At 39.2% G+C, this 26,859-nt stretch overlaps 2 protein-coding genes across 3 annotated transcripts; one reads left to right on the forward strand and one right to left on the reverse strand.

Annotated features, from left to right (window-relative positions):
- Positions 1-11,002: 11,002 nt before the first annotated feature.
- C1H11orf71 (chromosome 1 C11orf71 homolog) lies at positions 11,003-11,509 on the reverse strand. Its single transcript, XM_043899737.1, has one exon. The coding sequence runs from the start codon at positions 11,457-11,459 to the stop codon at positions 11,061-11,063; it is 399 nt and encodes a 132-aa protein (XP_043755672.1). The 5' UTR covers positions 11,460-11,509; the 3' UTR covers positions 11,003-11,060.
- A 243-nt stretch (positions 11,510-11,752) lies between these two features.
- Positions 11,753-18,922, forward strand: RBM7 (RNA binding motif protein 7). 2 transcript variants are annotated; one of them, XM_043899715.1, is made up of 5 exons: positions 11,753-11,884; positions 12,785-12,947; positions 13,597-13,684; positions 16,758-16,839; positions 17,460-18,922. In XM_043899715.1, exons 1-5 carry the CDS (start codon positions 11,789-11,791, stop codon positions 17,817-17,819), a joined length of 789 nt encoding a protein of 262 aa, XP_043755650.1. In that variant the 5' UTR covers positions 11,753-11,788; the 3' UTR covers positions 17,820-18,922. The 2 variants fall into 2 exon arrangements, with proteins under 2 accessions (XP_043755650.1, XP_043755659.1); XM_043899724.1 differs by lacking the exon at positions 11,753-11,884 and adding an exon at positions 12,056-12,171.
- Positions 18,923-26,859: the final 7,937 nt, after the last annotated feature.

The following is a 26,859-nucleotide window of genomic DNA, read 5'->3' on the forward strand; positions in this document are numbered from 1 at the left end:
GAAGATTCAAGAGCCTGGGATCACTGAAATCATTCCTTTGATAGACACCTTGGCTATCTAGGGCCAGTATCCTGTGCTTTCCCATCCTGAGGGCCCTCTGGGTGACCACTGGGAGGCTGCAATGGCTGAAGGCTCGGCAGTGGGCAGCCCGGTGGTTCACATTCTGAGTTCCCCAAGAGCTCGTTATTGGGATGTCTGTCATGCTTGACGACTGCAGCATCCTTTGTTTACTGATATGGCAGGATTCATTTTTCATTCACGTGGGTAGTGGTTGCATTTTACTTACACTGTCTTGTACATATCATTGTGTATTTTAAAGGGGAAAACCACCACCTCCCCCAGTCTGCTAGTTAAAGAAAACTTCTGCCTGGATTTGGCCACCAATCGCTAGCTGGCTACCCCAGCACAAGTTGTATAGTGTAGTCACCGAGAGTACAGACTCTGAGGCCAGGCTGCCCGGCTCAACTTCAATCTCCACTCCGCCACTAATTAGTTTTGCGCCCTTGGGTATAGGAAATGCAGTATTTCCTACCATATCAGTAAACAAGGATGTAACAGTCAACAGCGATTGCAGCTCTCTGGTGTGAGTTGGTGAACTCCAAGGGAATACAGGAAGGAGAATGCCTGCTAAAGGCCACTGGACTGGCACCACTCCCCACAGTGAGCACAGAGGAGTGGGAGGGGGAAGGGAAACGCGAGAAGGCAGGATACTAGCCCCAGATAGCTGAGATGCATATGAAAAGAATGACTTCAATGAGCCCAGACTCTTGCGTCTTCCCACGCATAGAAAAGTGCTAAAGTCCTTAACTTGAGATATCTGGTTTTCCTTAATTAACAATAATTTATTGATGTTCAGACTATTTGACCCTTGCTGCAAACTTCTGTATTACCTGATTCCTCTGCAATCCCTTAGGAGCAATTTTCTCGGGTATCTTGAGAAGCTGTCTCCCAGACTTGAAGTCCTAACAATTCCCACCAAATAAACATAACTCTCAACTTTAGCACAGGGTTCATTTATATATTTAACTTACATGCAGAGAAGATCATGTGAAATGCCAGACTGGATGAAGCACAAGCTGGAATCAAGATTGCCAGGTGAAATATCAATAACTTCAAATATGCGGACAACACCACCCTTATGGCAGAAAGCGAAGAGGAACGAAAGAGTCTCTTAATAAAGGTGAAAGAGGAGAGTGAAAAAGTTGGCTTACAACTCAACATTCAAAAAATGAAGATCATAGCATCTGGTCCCATCACTTCATGGTAAATAAATGGGGAAATAATGGTAACAGTGACAGGCTTTATTTTCTTGGGATCTAAAATCACTGCAGATGGTGACTGTAGCCAGGAAACTAAAAGACACTTGCTGCTTGGAAGAAAAGTTATGACCAACTTAGATGGCGTACTAAAAAGAAGAGACATTACTTTGCTGACAAATGTCCGTATAGCCAAAGGGACGGTTTTTCCACTTGTCATGTACAGATGTGAGAGATGGACAATGACAAAGGCTGAGCACCACAGAATGGATGGCTGTGAACTGCAGTGTTGGAAAAGACTCTTGACAGTCTCTTGAATAGCAAGGAGATCAAACCAGTCAATCCTAAAGATCAACCCTGAATATTCATTGGAAGGACTGATGCTGAAGCTGAAGCTCCAATACTTTGGCCACCTCATGTAAAGAGCCAACTCACTGGAAAAGACTGATGCTGGGATCTTTGATCTTTGATCCCTGATGCTGGGAAAGATTGAAGGCAGGAGGAGAAGGGGACGACAGAGGACGAGATGGTTGGATGGCATCACCAAGTCAATGGACATGAGTTTGAGCAAGCTCTAGGAAACAGTGAAGGACAAGGAAGCCTTGGGTGCTGCAGTCCATAGGGTGGCAAAGAGTCAGACACAACTGAGCGATTGAACAATTCAACTTTTAGGTTGCATGTTTTTTTTTTCAGTTGACATGTGGTTGCTAAAATTCTCTGCAAACTAAGGCTCAAAGGCCTCTGGCATCTTCCCACGCATGGGAAGATGCAAAAGGCCAGCCCTTTGCCAATTTTTACAGACACCTTCAGCTAAGAATGGTTCATACTTGCTTTTTTTTTGGCCATGCAGCATGTGGGATCTTAGTTCCCTGACCTGGAATCAAATCCAAAACCCCTGCAGTGGAAGCGTGGAGTCCTAACCACTGGACTGCCGGGAAGTCTGGGTTTGTATATTTTTAAGTGGTTAGAAGAACTGCCCTAGACCACTGTTATGGAATTGTGAATGACTTTGGAAATTAGCTTTTGCTGCAGGCTTAATAATGTTTCTCTGTGAATTAAGCCTAAAGTTATAAAGCAAAATAGAGCTTATACACCACACCTAACCTGTGGTAGAGTTATTTCCACAACTAACCTTGTTTGAATCACAAACAATTTCAAGCTGCTTTATATACTTTACTGCAACTTAGCAGCAGCAGCAGCTATTAATAAGTGAGTTCTCCATATTCAAACAAGTTAATAGAAGACACATTTTCTCAGTTCAAACTACAATTCCATCAGCCTTTTGGATCTAGATCTAAGTGCAAAGATAATTTTCATATAATTGAGGAGCTTCTGCCTAAACTTCAATTAATCTACAATGCAATGGCATGCTAAAAGGCAAATATCAAAAGAAGAATTTAATAGAATTACATAAATGCTTTCCAGTGAATATGTTCAGTTAAAACAATATGCTGATGGGCTAATATCAGTATTTGGTGGTACAGATGAAAAGAAAATTTCAAAGATAAAATATATACAATTTATTAAAAAACAGCATTTTCAGATGAGCTTTTGCTTTTGATTCTGATGATAGGGAAGACCAACTTTGAATTCCAGCTAAGCAAAAAGAATTCCATCTTAGCAAAAAGAATTCCATCTTCTCAATATTATTAGTGCTACTGAACCAAACTTGGGTCTGCTTGCCTGTGAGCAGTAAAGCCAATCTACTGACACTTGGTTGTGGTGATGAAAAGTGCAATGTTTATTGTAAATGCACTAATACAAGGAGGACAATGGCTGGTGCTCTAAAACCCCAAACTCCTCAAAAGCTTTTAACAAAGCATTTTTAAAGGCCAGGTGAGGGAATTACCAGGCAGTTCAGTGATTAGGACTTGATACTTTCAATGCCCATGTCCAGGTTAAACCCCTGGTGGGGAAACTAAGATCCAGAAAGCTGCACAATGTCATGTAGCTAAAATAAAATAAAAGCCAGGTGAGGGAGGAGGGGTCACAGGTTATGTGATCAGCTCATGCACAATTCTCTGACTGGCTGATCATGAGGTAACAAGGGTGGTGTCACAGGGGTTAACATTATCAGTCCTTAGGCTCCAGTAGGCTTGGGGCTCTGTGCTCATGGTTGTCAAGTAGTTACCATCTTCCATTTGATTGGGGGGGGGGGGCGGTGGCGGGGGTTCACATCTGTAAAACAACTCAGGAAATGTGCATAAATACTGTTATCCAAGTACTTCAGAAAGGAACTAAAGTAGAAGGTATGGAGGAAGGACTGACCATAGGGTCCTGCTTAGTTACAGTAGTGACCTGGCATATAGTAAGTACTGTTTTGTTTTGTTTTTTTTCTTTACTTGTCGTCTAGACATTTCAGTTCAGTTCAGTCACTCAGTTGTGTCCAACTGTTTGTGACCCCACAGACTGCAGCGCCCCAGGTTTCCCTGTCCATCACCAACTCCCAGAGCTTACTAAAACTCAAGTCCATCGAGTCGGTGATGCCCTCCAACTATCTCATCCTCTGTCATTCCTTTCTCCTCCTATCTTCAATCTTCCCCAGCATCAGTGTCTTTTCCAATGAGTTTTCACATCAGGTGGCCAAAGTATTGGAGTTTCAGCTTCAGCATCAGTCCTTCTAATGAATATTCAGGACTGATTTCTTTAGGATTTCTTTAGGATCCAATGAGTTTAGGATTGACTGATTGGCCCTCCTTTTAGCCTAAGGGACTCTCAAGAGTCTCCAACATTGAAGTTCAAAAGTTCACCTTTCTTTATAGTCCAACTCTCATATACGTACATGACTACTGGAAAAACTGTAGCTTTGACTAGATGGAACTTTTTTCATATTTTAAAATTATAAGAAGGGAATTCTTAATTAAATTAAATATTTATGTGCATAAATGTGCATGCATGTGCTCAGTCGCTTCATTCATGTCCAACTCTTTGCAACCCCATGGACTGCAGCCCGCCAGGCTCCTCTGTCCATGGAATTCTCCAGGCAAGAATACTGGAGTGGGTTGCCATGCCCTCCTTCAGGGGATCTTCCAGACCCAGGAATCGAACTTGAGTCTCCTGTATCCCCTGCACTGCAGGCAAATTCTTTACCCAGCTATCCACCTGGGAAGCCCCATCTGCATAAATATTTGTGCATAAATATTTGTCCCTATCTTGGATTAGGTGTAGGATTTTGTAGGTTATTGGTAAAGAATCCACCTGCAGTGTAGGAGACTCAGGTTTGATCCCTTGGTCGGGAAGATCCCCAGGAGAAGGAAATGGCAACCCACTCCAGTATTCTTGCCTGAAGAATTCCATAGACAGACGAATCTTGCCAGCTACAGTCCATGGGGTTGCAAAGAGTTGGACAAGACAGAAACTAACACTTTCACTGGATTAGGTTATGTTCCTAGAGACAAACTGATTTTAAATTGAAGCAAACCTTCAAACAAAACTCATTTTTTTTACTTATAAACTGAGATGTTTATTTAAGTTATTTAATAGAGTGAAAAATTTGAAAAATTTTAAATACTCAGCTCTTGGAGGATGATAAAATAAATGCTATATAATCAGAATAATAGTCACATTTGGCCTCCAATGAAAATATAGAAAGTGAAGAGCATAGTTCTCACTCTTATAAGAACAGACCAAGTAAGCTACAAAGACATGGCTTTTTTTTTTTAATTGAAGAAAACTTAGTCTTATCATTTTACTCTAATTTGCTCAAGCAACTGGATACCTAGACCAGAGACTACTGTCAACTACAAATTCACACTTGCCATGGGCACTTGCCACTGACCTCTAGAAAGATGAAATCATGTGCTGTTGCAGCTGCTGAAAGGCGTTCAGGGTGGACAGCAGAAATGACACCCTCCATACCCAGGAGGACGTGGACTGGCAGGACAGGTCTTCAGATAGTTAGATATTTTCAGGAGCCAATTTTATAAGCCCAATTCTTGTATTTTCTCATATCTAGAAAAGTACTAAAACCCTTCATGGTGGTGACTGTTTCTCATGACTAGCAAAAGCTTCACGAGAGCAGACGAAACCTTCAGGAAAAATATGTGCGTCATTGCATGTACTCCCCCTACACCAAAATCTCATATATACTGACCTTCCCCTGCTTCTTTGGAGCAGTTTCTCAGAGCTACCTGAGGTGCTGTTTCCCAGGCTGCAGTCCTCATTTCACCCCCAAATAAAACTTAACTCTCAGCTCTCATGATGTGTGTGTGTGTGTTTTTTTTTAAGTTTACACTACAGTTCCTGCACTTCCCTTCCTGGAGTGTTCCATTTTTGGATTTTGAGTCCATGGAGAAATAGCCGATCTGTGAAGTTCATTCATTCATTTAACAGGCATTTGTTAAATTTCTACTTTGGGGGCACTTAATAGGTTCAAATATATATATAAAGATTAACTTAGACAAGTGGTCTGCCCTGAGACAATGTAGTAAGGGAGATAAGACCTAGATTACACCTCTATCCCCAGAGCTAGGTGTGAAGCCTTATTGCAAACATGTGAACAGAGGATGAAGGAGGTGGTTCCAAAGAAAGGAAGAACCAAGGTGTTGCTATAGACAAAGTATAGTTAGTTAGGTAGACTATCAGAAGTTACCACACTTTTCCTGTTCTGTGAGTCAATACAGTCCATGTTTTGCTTAACCTGGTTAAAAAGGGTGTGTTCCTTTGCAACAGTAAAGAACTTGAACCAATCTGGATGGATAAACACTTAACAGGTAGAAAATGTGAAGGACAAGTAATTTAGTTAAAGGGATTAGGATAGGCATAGATATAGAGGCAAAATAAGAGCAGCAATCACCTGGAGGAATTAAGAGTAAGAAAGAAGACTGGCAATATAATTTGGTCAGATTATGGAAAGTCTTAAAAGTCAGTTTAAAGAATGTACAGTTTTTAAAGCTTCATTGCTTCAGCCACTCTCAGGTCTTTAGCTTACTGTATTCATTGGAAAGACAGTAAAGACAATTATTTTTCTCCTCTGATTCAGAAGTGTATTGTGAAGTAGGGCTACCTTCAGATATTCTAGTGAAATAAAAGCCAGGTGAACCATAAGTTTTTTTAACATTACATTATTAGCACACTTAATAATTGCACCTACCCATATACATTAGGGGATGTTCCTAAATGCCCTTTCTTAGTAACAAAGCCAGTCTTCCTCCTCAGTGGCTGGGAATCTGTAGCTGCCTGCTTGCCTCCATTCTCCCACCCACTCGCCAAAGACATAGACAGGTACCAGAAATCATGTGGAATAAAGATGCCGGCCTGAGGGACCTCTCTCATGGTCCAAGGGTTAAGACTCTGAGCCTCCAATTCAGGGCGCATGGGTTTGATCCTTAATCAGATAACTACGATCCTGCAAATGAATTACCAGAAATTTTAACAAGTTATTATACATTATGTCTCCCTAAGAAGGTGATAAAACATGCACTTGTCAATTTTACTGTGTCTTTTTTCAAAATAGCATCTTGTATTTCTCATACAGATTCTGTGGGATATACTATGGTTAACACTGGAGTAATTGACAGTCAGTACTGTAAAGTTATAGTTTAACTATGGGATCAGAGAGATATGCTTTGAGTTTATTGGTCTGCAGCTATACACACTTAGGATGCAGAGAAACAGAGCAAACAAAACAGGATAGATGTTCAGGTAAATACAGTATAGGTGATGAGATATATATAAATGTTAACATATGTACATTGTGAAAATAAAAGGAGCAGGACTTTGCAACTGAATGGACATAGGCAATAAAGATAGGAAAATAGGTAGTATGGAGTCATAGGCATTCAAACTTACACACTGGTTGGCTAGGGAAATAAGAGTACTTTTCATGGAAATTGGGATTCCCAGGTGGCGTCAGCGGTAAAGAACACACTTGCCAACACAGGAAACAAGAAACATGGGTTCAATCCCTGAGAAAATCCCCTGGAGGAGGAAATGGCAACCCAATCCAGTGCTCTTGCTTGGAGAATCCCATGGACAAGAGGAGCCTGGTGGGTTACAGTCCACAGGGTCACAAAGAGTTGAACACAACTGAAGGGACTTAGCGTACACACTCTTGGAAATTGCAAAGAAAAAAGTTGCACCTGAGTGTGATCTGGATAGATTCACCAAAGGAATAAAAGACATAATTTTGTTTGAAATACAGCTAAGCCTCAAAATTAAAAGTCTACCTACTCTTCCCTCCCATAGGACTCTTTTCTTTCTGCTGAGTTACTCCTGTCAGAATTAGGCTTAGCACCAAATCCAGCTATTGAGAGAGCCTCCTTTTTCCTGTACCCCAAACGGGCATTCTTTTAAAGACTTTTAGAGCTGACGAACAGAGGAAGTAAATATACTAATAGAACTTACCTTCAACACATACTAGTCAGTTGCCTAGTATGATACAATAAACAAAGGTCTATAAAAACAAAAAGGAAGTTACCATGGCTTTTTTAAAACTTACAATGGAGTACTGAGGGACTATTTTTTGTCTTAGAAAATTCATCTATTTTAGAATGGTAACATGCTATACAGGCAGTGATACTTAAAAGTCATTTTGTATAACAACATTTGGATTTTTAATAACATGGACCACTTTTGGGAAACTTAGTTGTTCCTGCTTTAGATCATTTCAAGAGGTTTCTATCAGTCCTTGCTTCCATAACACAGTCTTTTTGATTCTATGAAGATGTTGTTACTTGGACAGTTGCAAATGTTAAGAACCAGGAGAAATTAGAGATTCATCAGCTCAGATTTAAAATTATGAAGCATTGGGACTTCCTCGGTGGTCCAGGGGTTAAGACTCTGCACTCCCACTGCAGGGTGTGTAGGGTTGCTCTCTGGTCGTGGAACTCAGATTCCGTAAGTCTGGTGGTGTGGCCAAAAAATAAATAAAATGATGCAGAATTTATGTGAACAAGGTTCTACTCTTATCAAACAATTTTTTGTATCATTTTCTTTATTTCTGGCACATGTACACTATTTATTATTTAATCAAATCCCTACTTCTGATGACCCTATGTGAGAACAAACAGAAACCAATTCACTCCACTGGGTTCTCTTCCTCTTGCATGCTTCTGTGCACATTTATGCCAAATTTTTGTCCCTTCCTTCACAAATCTCAGCCTTCTTTCCCTGAAGCTAAGGAATATGTCTCAAAGATGTATTTAATGTTGTAGCATCTCCTAGTGTGATATGATCCAACCTGGCTGCCTAGGACAGCCCTTTTTTATGCCTGTTGCTAAAGTAAAACATAATTGATACCCACCGCCCTTTCCCTCCTAAGTGCCCTGGTTTGCACGGTAAATATGGTCATCCTATGTATCATACTTCATTTTTCTCTTCTCACCCCCCAGTTCTCTCTTTTCAATTTTAATCAAGTTTTTAATTTAAAGTGTAGAATTAGAGGTCAAATGGGAAAGAACTGAAGATGTCGTCTAGTCTGATTTCAAAACTGACACAATTTAGCCTCTATGAGAACTTTGGGCAGTTAATTCATTATCTTGTAAAGTGGTATTTTTCACCATTAGGCATCCCTAAGTTTTATGAAAATCTTTCTTACCTTCAGTCTTAATTTTACTATCCTTCTCCAAACTCTTCACTTATAGGTTTGGGATTCTTTCTCAACCACATCCAGCCTGAAGTGAAGTCACTCAGTCGTGTCCAACTCTTTGCGACCCCGTGGACTGTAGCCCACCAGGCTCCTCCGTCCATGGGATTCTCCAGGCAAGAATACTGGAGTGGGTTGCCATTTCCTTCTTCAGGGGATCTTCCCAACCCAGGGATCGAACCCAGGTCTCCCTCATTGCAGGCAGATGCTTTAACCTCTGAGCCACCATAAGGAATCCATATATTATGAACTAACTTCTTTTCAGCTACTAGAATAGCATTAGTTAGATACTATCTTTGGGAGAATTGAGAAAATAGTCACTCAAGTCCTTTTTGGTGTTACATGATTCTAATGAGGAACCTGTGTTGAACGGCTTCAAGGTTCTACCTAGCTGCATGACCTTGGAAAGTTTATTTCAATTCTTCGTGCCTTGGTTACTCAACAATGAAATGAAGTATAATACTTTTGTTATGGGCTGTTATGAAAATTAAATGACATATATAAAGCTCCATAAGAGCAGAGACCTTATCTATCTTGTTCACCACTTTATTCGATACCTAAAACAGGTAGTAGCAGGCACAGAATAAGTTCTCAATAAATATCTGAATAAACAATAAAAGCCCCTAGCACATTGCCTTGCACACAGTACTTAATAAAATGTAGCTATTATTACCCTGTCAAACATTTTTCTTAAGAGGTGGTTTCTAGACCTCTCACTATATTAATCACTCATATGGGCACTCTTTGGTTTATCGAAATTCTTCTTAGAATGTAGTTTTCACAATTCAATTGTTTTGTGTGTGTGTAATTTTGTTTTATCTAACACAATTATAGACCAGAGTCCACTGGGAAAAAGCTAAACTCTTACCTGCTTAACATTAAGATTTGACACTTACAAAATCCACTTATTTTCTCCCAATATCACCCTTTAAACCTTGGGGAATATATGATTAAGACAAAATTATTAGCAGATTAAAGAGTAGTCTTCCCTGGTGGCTCAGATGGTAAAGAGTCTGCCTACAATGCGGGAGACCCAGGTCAATTCCTGGGTCAGGAAAATCCCCTGAAGGGAATGGCTACCCACTCCAGTACTCCTGCCTGCAGAATTCCATGGACAGAGGAGCCCAGCAGGTTACACAGTCCAAGGGGTCGAAAAAAGTCAAGGTGGCTGAGCAACACTTTCAAAGAGTAGTCAGCCAGGTTAAGAGAAGAACCAGGATAGTGCAATATTATGGAAAGCCATGGCAACCAGGGTTATTTTCATCACTTGACCTAATGGACAATCCAGCCTGGTGATTTGTTAGCCACTAAATCCAAAGTATGCTTGATCTCCTTGTTAGCAGGACTAGGAAAAGTTCATCTAAAGTGCTTAGCACTGGGAAGATCTTCAAATATAATTTAATGTTTGAATGGGAAAAGACAAACAGGAAAGTTTAAGGAAGATGCTAGAGTGAATACATGATCAGCTTCCTAACAGTAGTAGACTGTAAGATGAAGGTTTCCAATTTTTGCCTATTTGGGGACAAGATTCAGATTAAGGAAGCTGGGATTGACTGCGAGTAATAAAATGACAGTGTAAAAATTAATTTGGAACCTTTGGCACATAAAGAAATGTAAATCCGTTTAACAATTTAAAGGAGCAGCAAGGTTTAGGTTTTGCTTTTGTTGCTTTAGTGTAGTAGAGACTGAAGTCTATAGACATTCCTTAAGAAAGGATGGAGGATGGGGATGGAAGAAGTGTAAGGGACAAAATGATAGGATTAAGTGTAGGACCATAGGTGGGAGGACGTGCCAGAGTAATAAACCAACAGAAGTAAAGGTAATATTAGCCCGAGGTGGAAAGGTAGGCAGTTAAGGAAGCTCGGAATTACAAGTCTCAAAGTAGGAGAATATGCCAGGGAGGTCCGTAAGACTTGTGGAAAGAGAGAAAAATGTGATTCTTTGTTGGGAGGATAAAGGGAGTATTGACCTCTGGGAAGGATGATCCAATCAGCTCAGCTTTGTGACCACCTCAATGGAATCTCTGCTCCTCCTCCCTTCCAACCTAATCATCATGGCTATTTAAAACCGTGTGACTCAAGTAACTGCAAACATTTTCTAATGCGCTACGTTAGAGAAAAGATGCTCCTCTAAAAAGAAGACTTCGGTTGCACCAAGAAAGTATTTTAGAGAGAGGCCTTGTTTACACGCTAATTGAAGGGCCGAGGAAGATATTGGTTTTAAGCCGAAAGACGGGCTACGATAACTCCTCCAAGTGCCACCAGACGCTGTTGCAGGACACTTCTTAGAAGGTCGAGTTTCACCGCAGGGCCCGGGTAAGGTGAGAATCTGGCCTGTCGGCTTCGGCTCCGCGCCTCCAGTTCCCTTCCCTCATTAAAGCGGGTCGGGCTTCGGCCGCCACCAGGCGCCCGACGGCTCTCGGTCCGGAAGTTCAGCCGCACAGAGGATCGAGGAACAGATTCTGGAAGAATCGCCTCGGGCCTGGTAACGAGGAAGCTGTCTCCGGAGACCATCGCCAACGCTAAAGCCGATGAGCTGAGGTCACCGTGGGAAGCGCTGAGGTAAGCCACCCGGCTCCTTCGATCGCCGGCGGACAGGGACACAGAGTTCTGCGCCATCTTCAAACACTGCCCGTAGTTTCTAATGTTACGTCTTTCGGTCAAGGTAGGCCCTTCGCGACTCCGCAGATCAATTCAGCGGATCTCGACAGCGGAGACCGACTTCACAGGAAGCCATCACTACAGCACTGGCAACCAGGAGCCTTCTCCGAGCCCTCTCCTCGGAGCATGCGCAGTCCGTCAGGGCACGTCAACACTGCGGAGAGCCGGCGTGATTGACGTTTACGTCGGTGACGCCTGGGTGCGCGAGGACGTGGGGTTTCTGAGAGTGCGCAGTGCGTGCGTCGGCGGCGACCCTTCGGCCTTTTTCGGGAGGGGGCGACGCTGAGATGGGGGCGGCGGCAGCCGAAGCTGATCGCACTCTCTTTGTGGGCAACCTTGAAACGAAAGTGACAGAGGAGCTCCTCTTCGAGCTTTTCCACCAGGTAAGCGGCTGGGATAAGCCTATTCCTTTCGTTTTCCGGCCCGCCTAGGGTCCGGCCCAACGGCGATCGGCTCTTCCTTGGCGGAAGCGGGACGGTGCGTCCCGGCACCCTGACAGGTGGGCGGGCTGGAGGCGGGGGTCACGCTTAGAAAGGGAGGCGCTCGCTACGTGGGGCTTTCTGAGAAGAACCCTAATTAGTTCAGGCCAAAGTGAAGACTAAAGGTGGTGGTGGGTTCTCAATCGGGCATTCCTGTGGTAAAGATTCAGGCTCTTTAAGGAACCTCAAACGTATGGGTCCTTCGTTGAGCTGCACTTTTCCTCCTTTTCTCATCTTCTGCTTGTAAATTTTATTTCAATTTGTTATTATCCATTTTCCACTTAAGTTTCTTACAAAGTTTCAGCAAAGACAGACTCAGAAGGAAAGACTCCATAGAAAAAGCTCAGACTCAGACTCCGTAGGAAAGCGGCATTGTAGTGTTTCTGTATTAAGATCTGTATTAAAACGTGTTAAACTTGTTCCCTCCAGTTGTACCCTCCAACAGCTGGTAATAGTTTGATTGATCAATGCAAAAGTGAACTTTTAGTCCAAGAAAACTTTCTGTTGCTCTTGATAAACGTTAATTTCTACGAAGTGGGGAAACGATGGGTGTTGTCCGCGACATTAAAGTCATAAAGTGCAGTGAAGTGTAAATTCAGTGATTGGGTTTCCAGTTCCTTATGGGCTCCCTCCCCCGAAGTAAGTTAACCTAATTTTCAGTCGTATCTATAGGATCTTTAACCGTGAGGGAGATCCGTGTGTATCCGTTTTGTAAGAGTCCATGGTTACATTATAAACTGTGAAATTTGAGTATTTTCCTGAAACTGCCTTACTGAAATTCTGAACAATTTTTTGTGTCTGTAGGCTGGTCCAGTAATTAAAGTGAAAATTCCAAAAGACAAGGATGGTAAACCGAAGCAGTTTGCGTTTGTGAATTTCAAACATGAAGTATCTGTTCCTTACGCCATGAATCTGCTTAATGGAATCAAACTTTTTGGAAGGCCTATCAAGATTCAGTTTAGATCAGGTAACTATTTACTGATGATTTGGGCAGAGAGATTGTTCACTGCTTTGTTTTTTGTTTTTAATTTTGTTATTCCGTTTTAGAGAACCTCTCTTTTTGAGAACCTGTTTTTGGGTGAAAATGGTTTAAGCTTTATAAACAGTAAACTATATATATATCGCTAAAAATGGGTATTGACAATAAAAATACTGACAGTATGGATTTTGAAAGTGGTAATTTTCAGAACATAAACCTTCATTGTTAGAATGACCGATTTTGGGTTCATGCTCTAAAAGCACAAAGATTATTGCCTGAAAGTCTTCCTGACTGCTTTGTAATTTACTTTTACAAATTTTGATACATGATCATGTAAGGATGAAACTTTCCTTGTATTCAGTTTTACAATTTAGTGTGGGGATCAGAGTACTATGGCCAGATTGGGTATTTATTACATTGTTATACATTGGGTAGTACCTTATTTGTAACGCTTTGTTTAAAATATATCTGGTATTAGACACTTAGTTTTCTCTCTGAACTATAAAGCAATTTACTGAAATTTGAGGTTTTCACTTTAAGTGTTATGTCTACCTTTTTTGGAATGATTGGGCTGAGGAATACAAAACTTCAAATTAAACTTTCTAACAATAAGAATTTCTCGAATTGTTTCATTTAGGAAGTAGCCATGCCTCACAGGAGGTCAGTTTGTCATATCCCCAGCATCATGTTGGAAATTCAAGCCCTACTTCCACGTCTCCTAGCAGGTAATGTTTTACACCTATTTTAAAAATCATTTTTCAGGAATTTTTTTAGGTTGTGATCTCAAAAAACACATGAGTGATTGGCTTCCTTCATTATGCTCCTACCTCTTTCTGCTGCTGTATTTGCTATTTTGGGTTATAGTTACACATAGTATCTATTCTAAGGGGACTATAGGCCCATTGTATATAGTTCCCTTAAAATAAATACATGTATAACTATGTTCATTGTAAAGACATATACCCAAGCCCACATACATGTATATACTGGCACAGAATTTCTCAGAACATTACTTAACCCTTGCTATTTGTACTACCCTCTGTTTTCTGCTTTATTTTTTAAAATTCACATTAGTTTTATGACCACTAATTGGTTGTTACTTGCATATTAAAAATACCTATTAGTAAACAGACTAAGAGTTCATAAAGCTGGATTCTAAATATGTCTCTTAATAATTGTGTAACCTTGAGCTAGTCTCTGGTCCTGTCTTTCCATTTGTAAGGAAAAAAAGTTGATTCAGATGATCTCTAAAATCCCTCTTAGTTACTAAGGATTAGAAAAGGTACCATATTTATTTCTACTTAAATAGTTTTCTTTGGGGAGGCTGATGTTTTACTAGGAATAGTTTTTTCCTGGTATGTCCTTAGAGCAATTTATCAATCGTATTGGGGTTCATTCAAGAAAGAGTTAAAAAATCCTGTCACCTGTCAGATTTGTCACCAAGTCCTTTGTATTTATGATCTCATTTATCCCTCACAGCAGTCTTATGAGGTAAGAATTATCTCTACCTTATGTATGAAGAAAATGAGGGTTGTAGTTAACTTGGTCAAGTGTGAACTGCTCATAAGCATTGAGCCTGTTTTCAAACCCAGGCAGTGTGATTGAGCACACCCACATGATATGAGTAGAAAGTGTTTAGAAAGTTTTAATAAGGAGAGATAAGTGAATGAGAACCTGAGAGAGGCCAGTGTACCTGGATCATAATGAATGAAAAATGGAGAGTTGTTGGTGTTCCTGTCAGAGTAAATAGAGGCCAGATGGCATACGGTCTTTCTTATATGTCATAATTAGGATTTTGGAATTTCACCTTAAGAACAGTAGGAAGACATTGAAATATTTTTGGTAGGATAGTAAAAGGAACAGGTTTGTATTTTAGTGAGTTACTTAGTTGCACTGGGAGAGAATGGATTGAAGGAGACAAGGGTGAATATAGACCAATTATGAATCTGTTGGTAGCAAAGTATTGGTATTAGAAGCAAGGAAGCTGTTGGGGTTGAGTTGATAGTTTGGATTAAGATGGTGCCAGGAGCTGAAAAGAAGTGGGTGAATGAATATGAAGAGTCTGGAAGGTGAAATTCTAAGAAAGCAGAAATCTGGAAGAGTATGCTCTTCTTGCCAGCTGAAATTGTGTTTAAATGCTTTTCAGTACAGTTGGAATTTGAAGCATCTCTAACCACTATGATAGAAACTTGTAAGTTATCTTAGGTGGAGGGGGGAAAAAAGTTTTTAACCTGTCTTAGAAATTCCCTTTCACTTTTCACTTTCATGCATTGGAGAAGGAAATGGCAACCCACTCCAGTGTTCTTGCCTGGAGAATCCCAGGGACGGGGGAGCCTGGTGGGCTGCCGTCTATGGGGTCGCACAGAGTCGGACACGACTGAAGCGACTTAGCAGCAGCAGCAGCAGCAGAAATTCTTGGAGGGGGGGAAATACACAAGTAAATAGTTATAATCAAGTGTTAGTATGTATCTGATTTTTATACTCTCTACAAGTAAAATTATACTTTTTACCCCATTGGCATACAGACACAATATGATTTAAGAAAACAAAATAGGAGAGTTCCCTGGTGGTCCAGCGGTTAAGACTCTGCCCTTACACTGCAGCGGGCATGGGTTTGATTCCTGAACAGGGACCTGAGATCCCATGTGCTCAGTGGAATGAATGAATGAACGAATGTGTAAATAGCTTTCTTTGTAGAGTATAAGTAAAATAGTTCTGCTTTAGAAAAGTAAGAAAAAAGACCCCTAAATAAAAAGATCTAAACTATAAGATAAATCAATTGGTGGTTTGATTCCAATGGTGTATTTTAAGATAAAATTAAAACCTTTTCTGAACTTTTCTGTAGAGCAAGTTACTTCTTTAGGAAGTGGGAAATAAGGTTTAAGTCCTTAAAATTAATATTCTCTTTATGTTATAGAATTCCTTATTCCCCAAAGCCTATTATTATTTCCTGTCTCAGTAATTCTTTTCTTTGAAAGGCACTCAGTCATGTCTGACTCTTTGTAACCCAATGGACTGTAGCCTACCAGGCTCCTCTGTCCATGAAATTCTCCAGGCAAGAATACTGGAGTGAATAGCTGTTCCCTTCTCCAGGGGATCTTCCCAACCCAGGGATCGAACCCAGGCCCTCGGCAATGAGAGCGTGGAATCCTAACCATTGGACCACCAGGGTATAGCCCTAGATTTTATCTTTTCTTTCTTCTGTTTCCCTCACCTGTTATGTCTAATTGATCAAATCCTTTTCATTTTAGTGCTCAGTCTAGGCCTTCGCACTGTTGGCCCAGGGATTGACAATTTTTTTTTCCTTTGTAAATTGACAGGTTTTTTTTTTCCCCTATAAAGAACTAGTTTCTTCTGCCATTGTAGCACCACACAAAAACAAGAGGTTGGCTGTGTTCCAATAAAGCTTTGCACAAACTGGGTTTGGCCCACAGACTATAGTTTGCTCACCACTGCTAGTCCTTCCCTTAGCTGGAATGTGTTGCCTTCAGGTAATCTTGTTCAGCTCTCACTTCAAATATTTCCTTTTTAGAAGGGCCATTCCTGACCAGTTGGCTAAAATAGAATCCCCTCTCTCTCCCCTCAGCTTGCCTCTATAGTTGTATATTACTGTGTATTTATAACCATGTGAAATTCTCTTATTGTCTGAATCCCTACCCCTGGCTCCTTGAGAGCAGATACCTTGTTGGTTTTATTGATTCCTATCTTTGAAGACTGTGTCTTGCTCATGATTGACATGTTTATTTGTTGAATGAATGATTATATGTTGATTTTCTTATTTTTCACTTTTCATGAAAGGACGGTGGATAACATGACTCCATCATCACAGACAATTCAAAGATCTTTCTCATCTTCAGAAAATTTTCAGAGACAAGCAGTGGTAAGCTGATTATTCAACTTGAGTTGCTAAAAAAGAAAAATCATACTTAAGTTAAAATTCTTTTTTAACTTCTTAAATTTTAGTTAGACTAGCATGATCTTTGTAGATTTCAGTTTTCACTAGGCTGAAATATATATTTATAAGATCAAAGATAAATAGAAGAGCTGCTTCTCATATTTGTATTTTTCTTTTCTTTGCCCAAATCACAACTTGGCTCATGGTACCTAGACTTGTGTATTTCATAGTCTGCAGAATAAAATACAAGAGTGAAATAAAATTAAATTGAGAAATTAGTATAAAGGGATATGACCTTTTATAAACGTATTTCTTTCATTTTGCTATGAACCATTAAAAAAAAACCATCATTGCCTTATATCTTCCCATAGGCAGAATTTGAGAACCAGTGATCTAGCCACTTAGTACTTACCTCTGTTTTTCTCCTCACTAGTCCATTTCACTCACCATTTCTACTATTTTTAGTTGTGTTTAATTTAAAATTCAGATAGGCAAGAATGATTTTGCTTTTCCATTATTGTGTTTAAACATTGGCTAGATGTCTGTTGCCTTTGATACCTAGAAATATTTGTGCTTAACATTTTCTTCTTTTCCTCTTCGCTCAGATGAACAGTGTTTTGAGACAGATGTCATATGGAGGGAAATTTGGTTCTCCACATCTGGATCAGTCAGGATTTTCCCCATCAGTTCAGTCACATAATCATACTTTTAACCAGTCTTCAAGCTCCCAGTGGCGCCAAGATACACCATCATCACAGAGAAAAGTCAGACTGAATTCTTATCCCTACGTGATGGATAGACATTACAGCCGTGAACAGCGTTACAGTGATCTCTCTGACCATCATTACAGAGGAAACAGAGACGATTTTTTCTATGAAGACAGGAATCACGATGGCTGGAGCCATGACTATGATAACAGAAGAGACAGTGGTAGAAATGGAAAATGGCGCTCATCTCGACACTAACAAGTGTTATAAGGATTTTCATAGGGTCATTTTAGGTCCTTTTTTTGTTTCTGAGAATGTTTTCTTAAAAAACTATAGAGCAGCTTTACAAGTTGCCACAATTTCTTTGTAAAAATTTTAAAACCCAGTAGCAATTCAATACAGACATGAGAAGAATTGTGGTTCTAGTTTTATTACATTCATAACCTTTCACCTCAGGGTTTTAAAAAGAGGAAAGGGTTTTATGCAAAAGAAGTGCCACAATTCCTAATCATTTTAGACAATTGAGTAAAGGATGTATTATATGGATTAGTTGTATTATGAAGAAAATATTTTAATTATCTTATTTTTTTGTATTGCAAGAAGCTTCTTGTTGGTGAATCAGATTTTTGGTGTATAGTGAAAAATTTTCAAGTTGATCATCAGAATTGACTCAGTATTTTGTTAATAAATGAGAAAATGTTTAACTTCAGTGATTCATTTTACTAACAGAAAGCTTTTTGATAAAGTTTGGGGATAAACCATATTTAACTTTTCAGAGAACTTAGGTGTAAGTTCTGTGACATGATCTTGAGCATAGAAGTGTACATCTACACATGCTATTTTGTTGTAAAATTTTAGAATTTGCTCATTAAATCGATGTATGACTGAGGCCACTCAGGAAGTTAAATATCACTAAATGTATTTTTTTACAGTAAAAATACAGTGTTAATATTAAATCCCCTATTTCTGGAAGAACAAAAATATAAGTGCATAGTTGGATAAATGGTAAAATGTTTTACTGAAAATGTACTTTTTAAAGTACTGCCTCTATGACTCAAACTTTGAAAATTTTAACATTGTACCCAGGACAAGTGTACAGGGACACATCTTACTATGGAGATTGTACAGGTTACTTTTTGTTTTTGTTTGAACATTTGAAAGAATTTAGTCTGAAACATTTTCTGATTTAAAAATTTTTAAATCTTGTTTAACAACACTTTTATGTATCAAGATGCTGTTTCCCTTTCATTGTAGAACTTGTTTATAAAAATTAATTCCTTGTAAAATTTGGATCCTTTTTAATATTAACTACAGCATTTGTACTATGTTGCTTTTTAATATATTGAAAACAAAATGAAAGAGTATGTCTTTTTTTTTTGACATCACTAACTTTAGGGACATTGCACACAAAAAAGTGGCAACATACTTTTATTCAGTGATTGCCTGGTGTTAAAAGTGTCAGTTTTTAGAGCATCTTGAAATAAACCTTTTGAACATATCAAACTTAATATGTTACAGTCAGATTTTCAGTAACACATGGTTTATGTTACTAAGCACTGTAAACTAATTTGGTTACTCTCCCTAGTGTCTAGGAATTTGTACATTTGTGTTTCTCTGTTTTTAAATATGCACACTTTTGTGTGCCTCGGTATGTGAAGCTGTACAGTTACTAGCACACAGAGCATTACGATCAGAGGTTTCTGTCCTTCTAAGCAGTTCTTGAGAAGAAAAGGCAACCCACTCCAGTATTCTTGCCTGGGAAATCCCAGGGACAGGGGAGTCTGGCAGGCTACGGTCCATGGGGCAGCAGAGGAGTCAGGCACAACTTAGCAACTAAGCAACAACAAAGCAGTTCCAGTAAAGCGTCTGCCTACGATGCGGGAGACCCGGGTTTGATCCCTGGGTGAGGAAGAGCCTCTGGAGAAGGAAATGGCACCCCACTCCAGTACTCTTGCCTGGAAAATCCCATGGATGGAGGAGCCTGATAGGCTACAGTCCATGGGGTCGCGAAGAGTTGGACACAACTGAGCAACTTCACTTCATGGCTGATTCATGTTGAGGTTTGACAGAAAACAACAAAATTCTGTAAAGCAATTATCCTTCAATTAAAAAATAAATTTAAAATAGAAGTCTTTAATGAAAGTGAAAGTTGCTCAGTCGTGTCTGACTGTGACCCCCCCCCCCCCTCCATGGACTGTACAGTCCATTGAATTCTTCAGGTCATTGTCTCTAATGAGCCTGTTAGTTTCACTTGTCTTACCTATATGGAAATTTATTCATTAGCATTTGTAGATAGTAACAAAAATTAATACTATATTGTGACTTACCTGTGGGTCAGATCCCTTCATATAGATTTACCGGTCACTGGTTCAGAATAAAATTTTTCTTTTAATGGTTTTTGGGACACCCCTTATGAGGTCCCAGTGAATCTTTTTTCACTTTTTTTTCACCCAGTTGAAAGTAACCTAACTAAATACATGTGCTGTATAAGGCAGTGGTTCCTAACCTTTTTGACCCCAGGGACTGGTATCATGAAAGGCAATTTCTCCATGGACTGGAGTGGGTAGGGGGGATGGTTTTAGGATGATTCAAGCTCATCACATTTACTGTGTACATTATTAATGCATCAGCTCCACCTCAGATCATCAGGCATTATATCCAGGAGGTTGGGAACCCTGGTATAAAGGGATAGAAGAAGATAGCCATGAAGAATTGAATACCGGTGGTGAGACTGCACTGAGATATTGAGACTTGCAGGAGCAGAAAGGAAGAAATTGTTTTTATGGAGAGCAATTTCTCCCAGTGTGTGTTACATGAAACTACTCTCATAAGTTGTTCTGCAAAACAACAGGGTTCTGTAGTCCAGTGTTTTGTAAACAGTATATACTAACACTGTGACTTTCTCATAGTGACAGAACAATGCCATAAAACTTGCTGCAATAATGTTTATACCTTTTTCAAACTTGACGCTTATTTTACCCTTTTATGCATAATAAATGTATAATACATTTATCTGAATACCTTAAGATTCCCCCTAAAGAATCTTTTGACTCCACCCTCCTCCATCCAATCAGTAGTCAGGAAATTTTATACCACTCTATGTTGTGTAGGGCCTTTGTCTCTGTATCCATTGCCACCATTCTAGAATAGGCAATCATCTCAACAGGGATGTTCTAACAGCACCCTAAAGTTTACATACCAATTTATGTGTTCCCATCAGTTCAGTTGCTCAGTTGTGTCTGACTCTGTGATCCCATGAACCACAGCACGCCAGGCCTCCCAGTCCATCACCAACTCCCGTAGTCCACCCAAACCCATGTCCATCAAGTCAATGATGCCATCCAACCGTCTCATCCTCTGTAGTCCCCTTCTCCTCCTCCTCTCAATCTTTCCCAGCATCAGGGTCTTTTCAAATGCGTCAGCTGTTCTCATCAGGTGGCCAAAGTATTGCAGTTTCAGCTTCAACATCAGTCCTTCCAATGAACACCCAGGATGATCTCCTTTAGGATGCACTGGTTGGATCTCCTTGCTGGCCAAGGGACTCTCAAGAGTCTTCTCCAACACCACAGTTCAAAAGCAATTCTTTGGCGCTCATCATAGCCTTTATATTGTATTAAAACTGTCTTTTAAGTTGTATCTCACTAGACATCTCCATGAAGGCCAGGACCTCATATTTTCACCACTGAATTCCCAGTATCCAGTGCCTGGCATATATACAATGCATGGTAAATTTTTGATGAGTGAATAAAGAACACTGCTCAAATAATTGAATAGAAAAGGGAGACTTCCACATCAAAAATTTCTCTGGTATAGATTTCCTAACCCTGAACCATCATTGTATCCTATTATAAAAATTGTATCACAATATGCTGTGCCTTTAATACACTCTAGAATGTTGTTTTTCAAAATTTTAAGTTATTGGATCTATATTCTTGAGATTTCTTAAAATAATTGTTTAGTTTGGTTTGAGAATTATGATCCTGCTGGTGTTATAGAATGAATTAGTAAGCTTATTTTTTCTTTGCCCTGGAAAAAAATGGAATAATAGGATTACCTGTTTCTTTAGAACTAGTCAAACTCCTTTATTAAAATTATCTGAGTCTTAGACTTAATCAGTTTACTTCTCAATGTCTTTTGTGGTTATTGATCTGTTTCGATTTTCTACTTTCTCAAAAGTCAGTTTGGATAATTTTTATTTTTATTAAAAATAACATTTTCTCTGTCTTTCCAAATCAAGGGATATAGAGTATTAGAATTTTTGTAACCTTTGTCTCAAGTTATAGTCCAGGCTTAGGTAAAGGAATATTTTACTGATAAAGGAATATTTTACTTCCTTCCCACACTCTGTTCAGGCTTGCTAGAGACTTTTGCTGCTATTCATTTCACATTTGCACATGTGTATACACATATGGGGCTTCTCTGACGGCTCAGATGGTAAAGAATCTGCCTGCAATGTGGTAAATCTGGGTTTGATCCCTTGGTTAGGAAGATCTCCTGGAGAAGGAAATGGCAACCTATTCCAGTATTCTTGCCAGGAGAATCCCATGAACAGAGCAGCCTGGTGGCAGTCCATAGGGTTGCAAAGAGTTGAAGTGTTGAACACGACTGAGCAGCTAACACACACACACACACACACACACACACACACCCGCACTTAATTGTTTTTATTTGTTGTTTTGGGTTCTTTGTTGTCATTGCTTTCATTATTTTAAATAGATTTTCTTTTAAGAAGATTTAAATAAGAAAAGAATCTTAACATTTTTATGAAAGTTACTATTTCTGGAGCTCTTCATGTTTTGTGTAATTCCAAATATCCATCTGGTATTTGCCTGCTTGAAGAACTTGTTTTGATGGCTCTTACAGTACAGTCTTGCTGGTGATGAACTCATTTAGCTTTTCCATGACTGAAGAAGTCTCTTTCACCTTTGCTTTTGAAATATAATTTGGCTGGGTATAGCATTCTAAGTTGACAGTTTTCTTTTCCCTTTCAATGCAGGCATACCTTGGAGATACTGTGGGTTCGCTTCCAGATCACCACTAAAAACTAAATATTATAGTAAGTGAGTCACAAACTTTTGGTTTCCCAGTACATGCAAAAGTTATATTTACATTATGCTGTATTCTATTAAGTGTTTAATAGCATTATGTCTAAAACCACCCCCAATGTATATACCTTAATTAAAAAAATTTTTATTACTAAAAAATGCTAATAATCTGAGCCCTTATCAAGTTATAATCTTTTTGCAGGTAGAGGGTCTTCCTTTAGTGTTGATGACTGCTGACTGATCAAGGTGGTGTTTGCTACAAGTTGGAATGGCTGTGGCAATTTCTAAAAATAAGCCACAATGAAGTTTGCTACAGTGATTGACTCTTCTTTTCATGAACAATTTCTCTGCAATGTGCAGTGCTGTTTGATAGCACTTTTACCCAGTGTAGAATTTTTTCCAAAATTGGAGTCAATCCTTTGAAACCCTGCTCCTGCTTTATCAAATAAGTTTATGGAATATTTTACATCCTTTGTCGTCATTTTAACAATCTTCACATTATCTTCACCAGTAGTAGATTTCATCTCAAGAACCACTTTCTTTGCTTATCCATAAGAAGCAACTCCTCATCTGTGAACATTTTATTAGATCACAGCAGTTTAATCACATCTTCAGGTTCCACTTCTATTTCTAGTTCTCTTGCTGTTTCTACCACATCTGCAGTTACTTCCTCCACTGAAGTTTTGAACCCCTCATTCATTTTAGTTGAAATCAACTTTTTCCAAACTCCTGTTAGTGTTGATATTTTGACCTCTTCCTCTGAATCATGAATGTTCTTAACGGCATCTAGAATGGTGAAGCTTTTCTAAGTTTTCAGTTTACTTTGCCCAGACCCATCAGAGGAATCACAGTATCTATGATAGCTGTAACCTTATGAAATGTATTTTATTTATTTTTGTCTGGGCTGGGTCTTCATTGCTGTGTGGGCTTTTTCTCTAAGTTGAGCGAGGGCTACGCTCTAGTTGCCATGCACATGCTTCTCATTGTGGTGGCTTCTCCTGTTGCAGGGCACAGGCTTCAGGTGTGCGGGTTTCAGTAGTTGTGGCTCCTGGGCTCCAGAGCATGGGTTCATTAGCTGTGGTGCACAGGCATAGTTTCTCTGTGGCATGTGGGATCTTCCCAGACCAGGGAATCAAACCCGTGTCTCCTGCATTGGCAGGTGACTCTTTACCACTGAGTCACCAGGGAAGCCCCTGAAATGTATTTTTTAAGTAATAAGACTTGAAAGTCGGAATTACTCCTTGATCCATGAGTTGCAGAATGGATGTTGTGTTAGCAGGCATGAAAGCAACATTAATCTTGTCTCTCCACCAGAGCTCTTGGGTGACCAGTTGTGTTGGCAGTGAGCAGTAACATTTTGAAAGAAATCTTTTTTACCTGAACAATAGGTAGCAGTAGGCTTAAACTATTTAGTAAGCCATGTTATAAATAGGCAAGCCATTGTCCAGGCCTTGTTGTCCCACTTATAGAGCATAGATAGAGTAGATTTAAATAATTAATTCTTAAGACCCTTAGGATTTCCACAATGGTAGAGACGCATTGGCTTCAATTTCAGGTCACCAACTACATTATCCCCTAACAAGAGAGTCAGCCTGTGTCTTGAAATTTCAAAGCCATGCATTGCCTTCTCTCTAGTTATGAGAGTCCTAAATGGCATCTTCTTCCAATATAAGGCTATTTCATCTACATTGAAAATCTTTTGTTTCACATGGACACTTTCATTAATTAACCTAGCTAGATCCTCTGGATAACTTGCTGTAGCTTCCATATCAACACTTGTTGTTTCACTTTGTAATATTGTGTTATGGAGACAGCTTCTTTCTTTAAGCCTCAGAAAGCAACCTCTACTGACTTCGTACTTTCCTTCTGTAGATTCCCCGCCTCTCTTAGCCTTCATAGAATTGAAGACAGTTAGGGCCTTGCTCTTTTGTCCCAAGGGAATGTTGTGGTTGATTTGATCTATCCAGACTTTCGTAAATTAAAGTTTTATCCTAAAACTTTCTCCACATCAGCAATAAGGCTGTTTCACTTTCTTATCATTCATGTATTCACTGGAGGAGCACTTTTAATATCCTTCAAGAACTTTTCCTTTGTATTCAGAGCTTGTTTAACTGTTTGGTGCAAGAGGCCTTACTTTAAGCCTGTGTCAGCCCTAGACATTCCTTCCTCACTACCCTTAATCATTTCTAACTTTTGATTTAAAATGAGAAATGTTTGATTCTTCTTTCTCTTGTACACTTGGGGTCATTGTAGAGTTATTAATTGGCCTAATTTAAATATTATTATGTCTTGGGAATAAGGAGGCCTGAAGAGGGAAGAGAGGGTCTGGGGAGTGGCAGGTAAGTGGAGCATTTGTAGCACACACATTTATCGATTAAGTTTGCCATTTTATATGGGTACAATTTGTGGCACCCCAAACAATTACAATACTAGCATTAAAGATCACTAATTAGAGATCACCACAACAAATATAATAACAACTTAAAAGTTTGAAATATTGTAAGAATTACCAAAATTTGACACAAAAGTTTGAAATATTGTAAGAATTACCAAAATTTGACACAGAGACATGAAGTGAGCAACTATTGGAAAAATGGTACCAGTAGACTTGATTGACACAGAGTTGCCAAAAGCCTTTTGTAAAAAAAACAAAATGCAGTATCTGTGAAGGGCAATAAAGTGAAGTGCAGGAAAATGAAGCATTCTTATCTTTTTAAAATGTTCTCTTGCATTTTTCCTATAAAAAAATTGCTGTCATATATGTATCATTTTTCTCTAGCTGATTTTGAGCCATTTGATTATAATGTGCTGTGATGGAGTTTTTTCATGTTTGTTTTCCTGGGGTTCATTGAGTTGCATGAATCTGTGGATTTGTAGTTTTCAGTAAATTTGGAAAAATTTTGACTATTATTAAAAACCTTTTTGTCCCTGTTTTTTTGGAAGTTGATTACACTTATATAAGGCTGCTTGATATAGTCCCTTAGCTCACTGATGTGCTGTTTATTAAAAAAATTTTTTTTCTCTGTGTGTTTCATTTTGTATAGTTTCTATTGCTGTCTTCAAGTCCACTAATCTTTTTTTTTTCTGCAGTGTCTAATGAACAATTCCAATATAATCTTCATCTTAGACACTGGAGTTTTTCTCTTTAGAAATTGATTTGGATCTTTATTTTTCTCGTTTTTATTTTTTCTTTTAGTTTTGTTGAGGTACAAATGACAAAACTGTAAGATATTTAAGGTGTACAACTTGATGATTATATATATATAAAATATATATGATAAATATCCCATGTATATGATCACATGTTATCATGTATAATGGCAACCCTCTCCAGTACTCTTGCCTGGAAAATCCCATGGATGGAGGAGCCTGATAGACTACAGTCCATGGGGTTGCAAAGAGTCGGACACAACTGAGTGACTTCATTTCATTTTATCATGTATACAGGATTCCATCCCTACCCCTGCAGCCCATGGAGTTAATTAACACAGGATTTGGACCTCTTAAAAAATATATCTTTACTGTTTTTACTTAAAGTTTTGAGTATATGGAATAAAGTTATAGCAATTTTTAATGTCCTTGTCTGCTAATTCTAATTTCTTTTGATTCACGCTCTCTTTATTGGATGTATTTTCCTGCTTCTTTGCTTGCCTTGTAATTTTGATAGAATGATAGGCATTGTGAAGTTTACCATGTTGCTTGCTTGACATTTCATATTTCGGTAAATATTCTTGAGCTTTATTCTACAACACAGTTGTTAACAATTGTATCACTCTAGGTCTTGCTTTAAGATTTGTTAGGCAGGATTTGAGAAATATTTAGTCTAGGGTTACTTCACCCCATTACGGTGGCAAGACACTTTTGAATACTCTACTAGTTACTTCATAAATTATGAAGCTTTTCCATCTGGTCAGAGATACCAGATACTGTTCTCAGTCCTATGTGGATGTTGGGTAGAATTATTTCTAATTCTTTGGGATAGTTCTTCCCCAGCCTTGGGTACTTTCATCAGTCCTGTATTGCTGATCAGTACCCTATGAATACTGGAGGAAATTTTCTGCAGATCTCTAGTTTTCCCTCAGTACAACTTAATTTTCTTCAGTACTGTGTAATCGACATTCTAGTGGCCTTAGTTTCCCTGAACCCTCAGCTTTATCCACTCATCTCAGGGAACTGGCCCAACTCTGCCTGCCCCCCCACCCCCATCTCCACACTGCAGCCTGAAAATCTTCTCAAGGCCGCAAGCTGCAGAC

This window comes from Cervus elaphus, chromosome 1 (assembly GCF_910594005.1).
Source record: "Cervus elaphus chromosome 1, mCerEla1.1, whole genome shotgun sequence".
NCBI classification, from domain to species: domain Eukaryota; kingdom Metazoa; phylum Chordata; class Mammalia; order Artiodactyla; family Cervidae; genus Cervus; species Cervus elaphus.

Coding starts and splice junctions, on each gene's coding strand:
- C1H11orf71 (XM_043899737.1), bottom strand. CDS start 11,459: ATGGCGCAGAACTCTGTGTCCCTGTCCGCCGGCGATCGAAGGAGCCGG.
- RBM7 (XM_043899715.1), top strand. CDS start 11,789: ATGGGGGCGGCGGCAGCCGAAGCTGATCGCACTCTCTTTGTGGGCAAC. Junction 12,948..13,596: donor CAAGATTCAGTTTAGATCAG/GTAACTATTTAC, acceptor TGTTTCATTTAG/GAAGTAGCCATGCCTCACAG. Junction 16,840..17,459: donor ATTTTCAGAGACAAGCAGTG/GTAAGCTGATTA, acceptor CTCTTCGCTCAG/ATGAACAGTGTTTTGAGACA.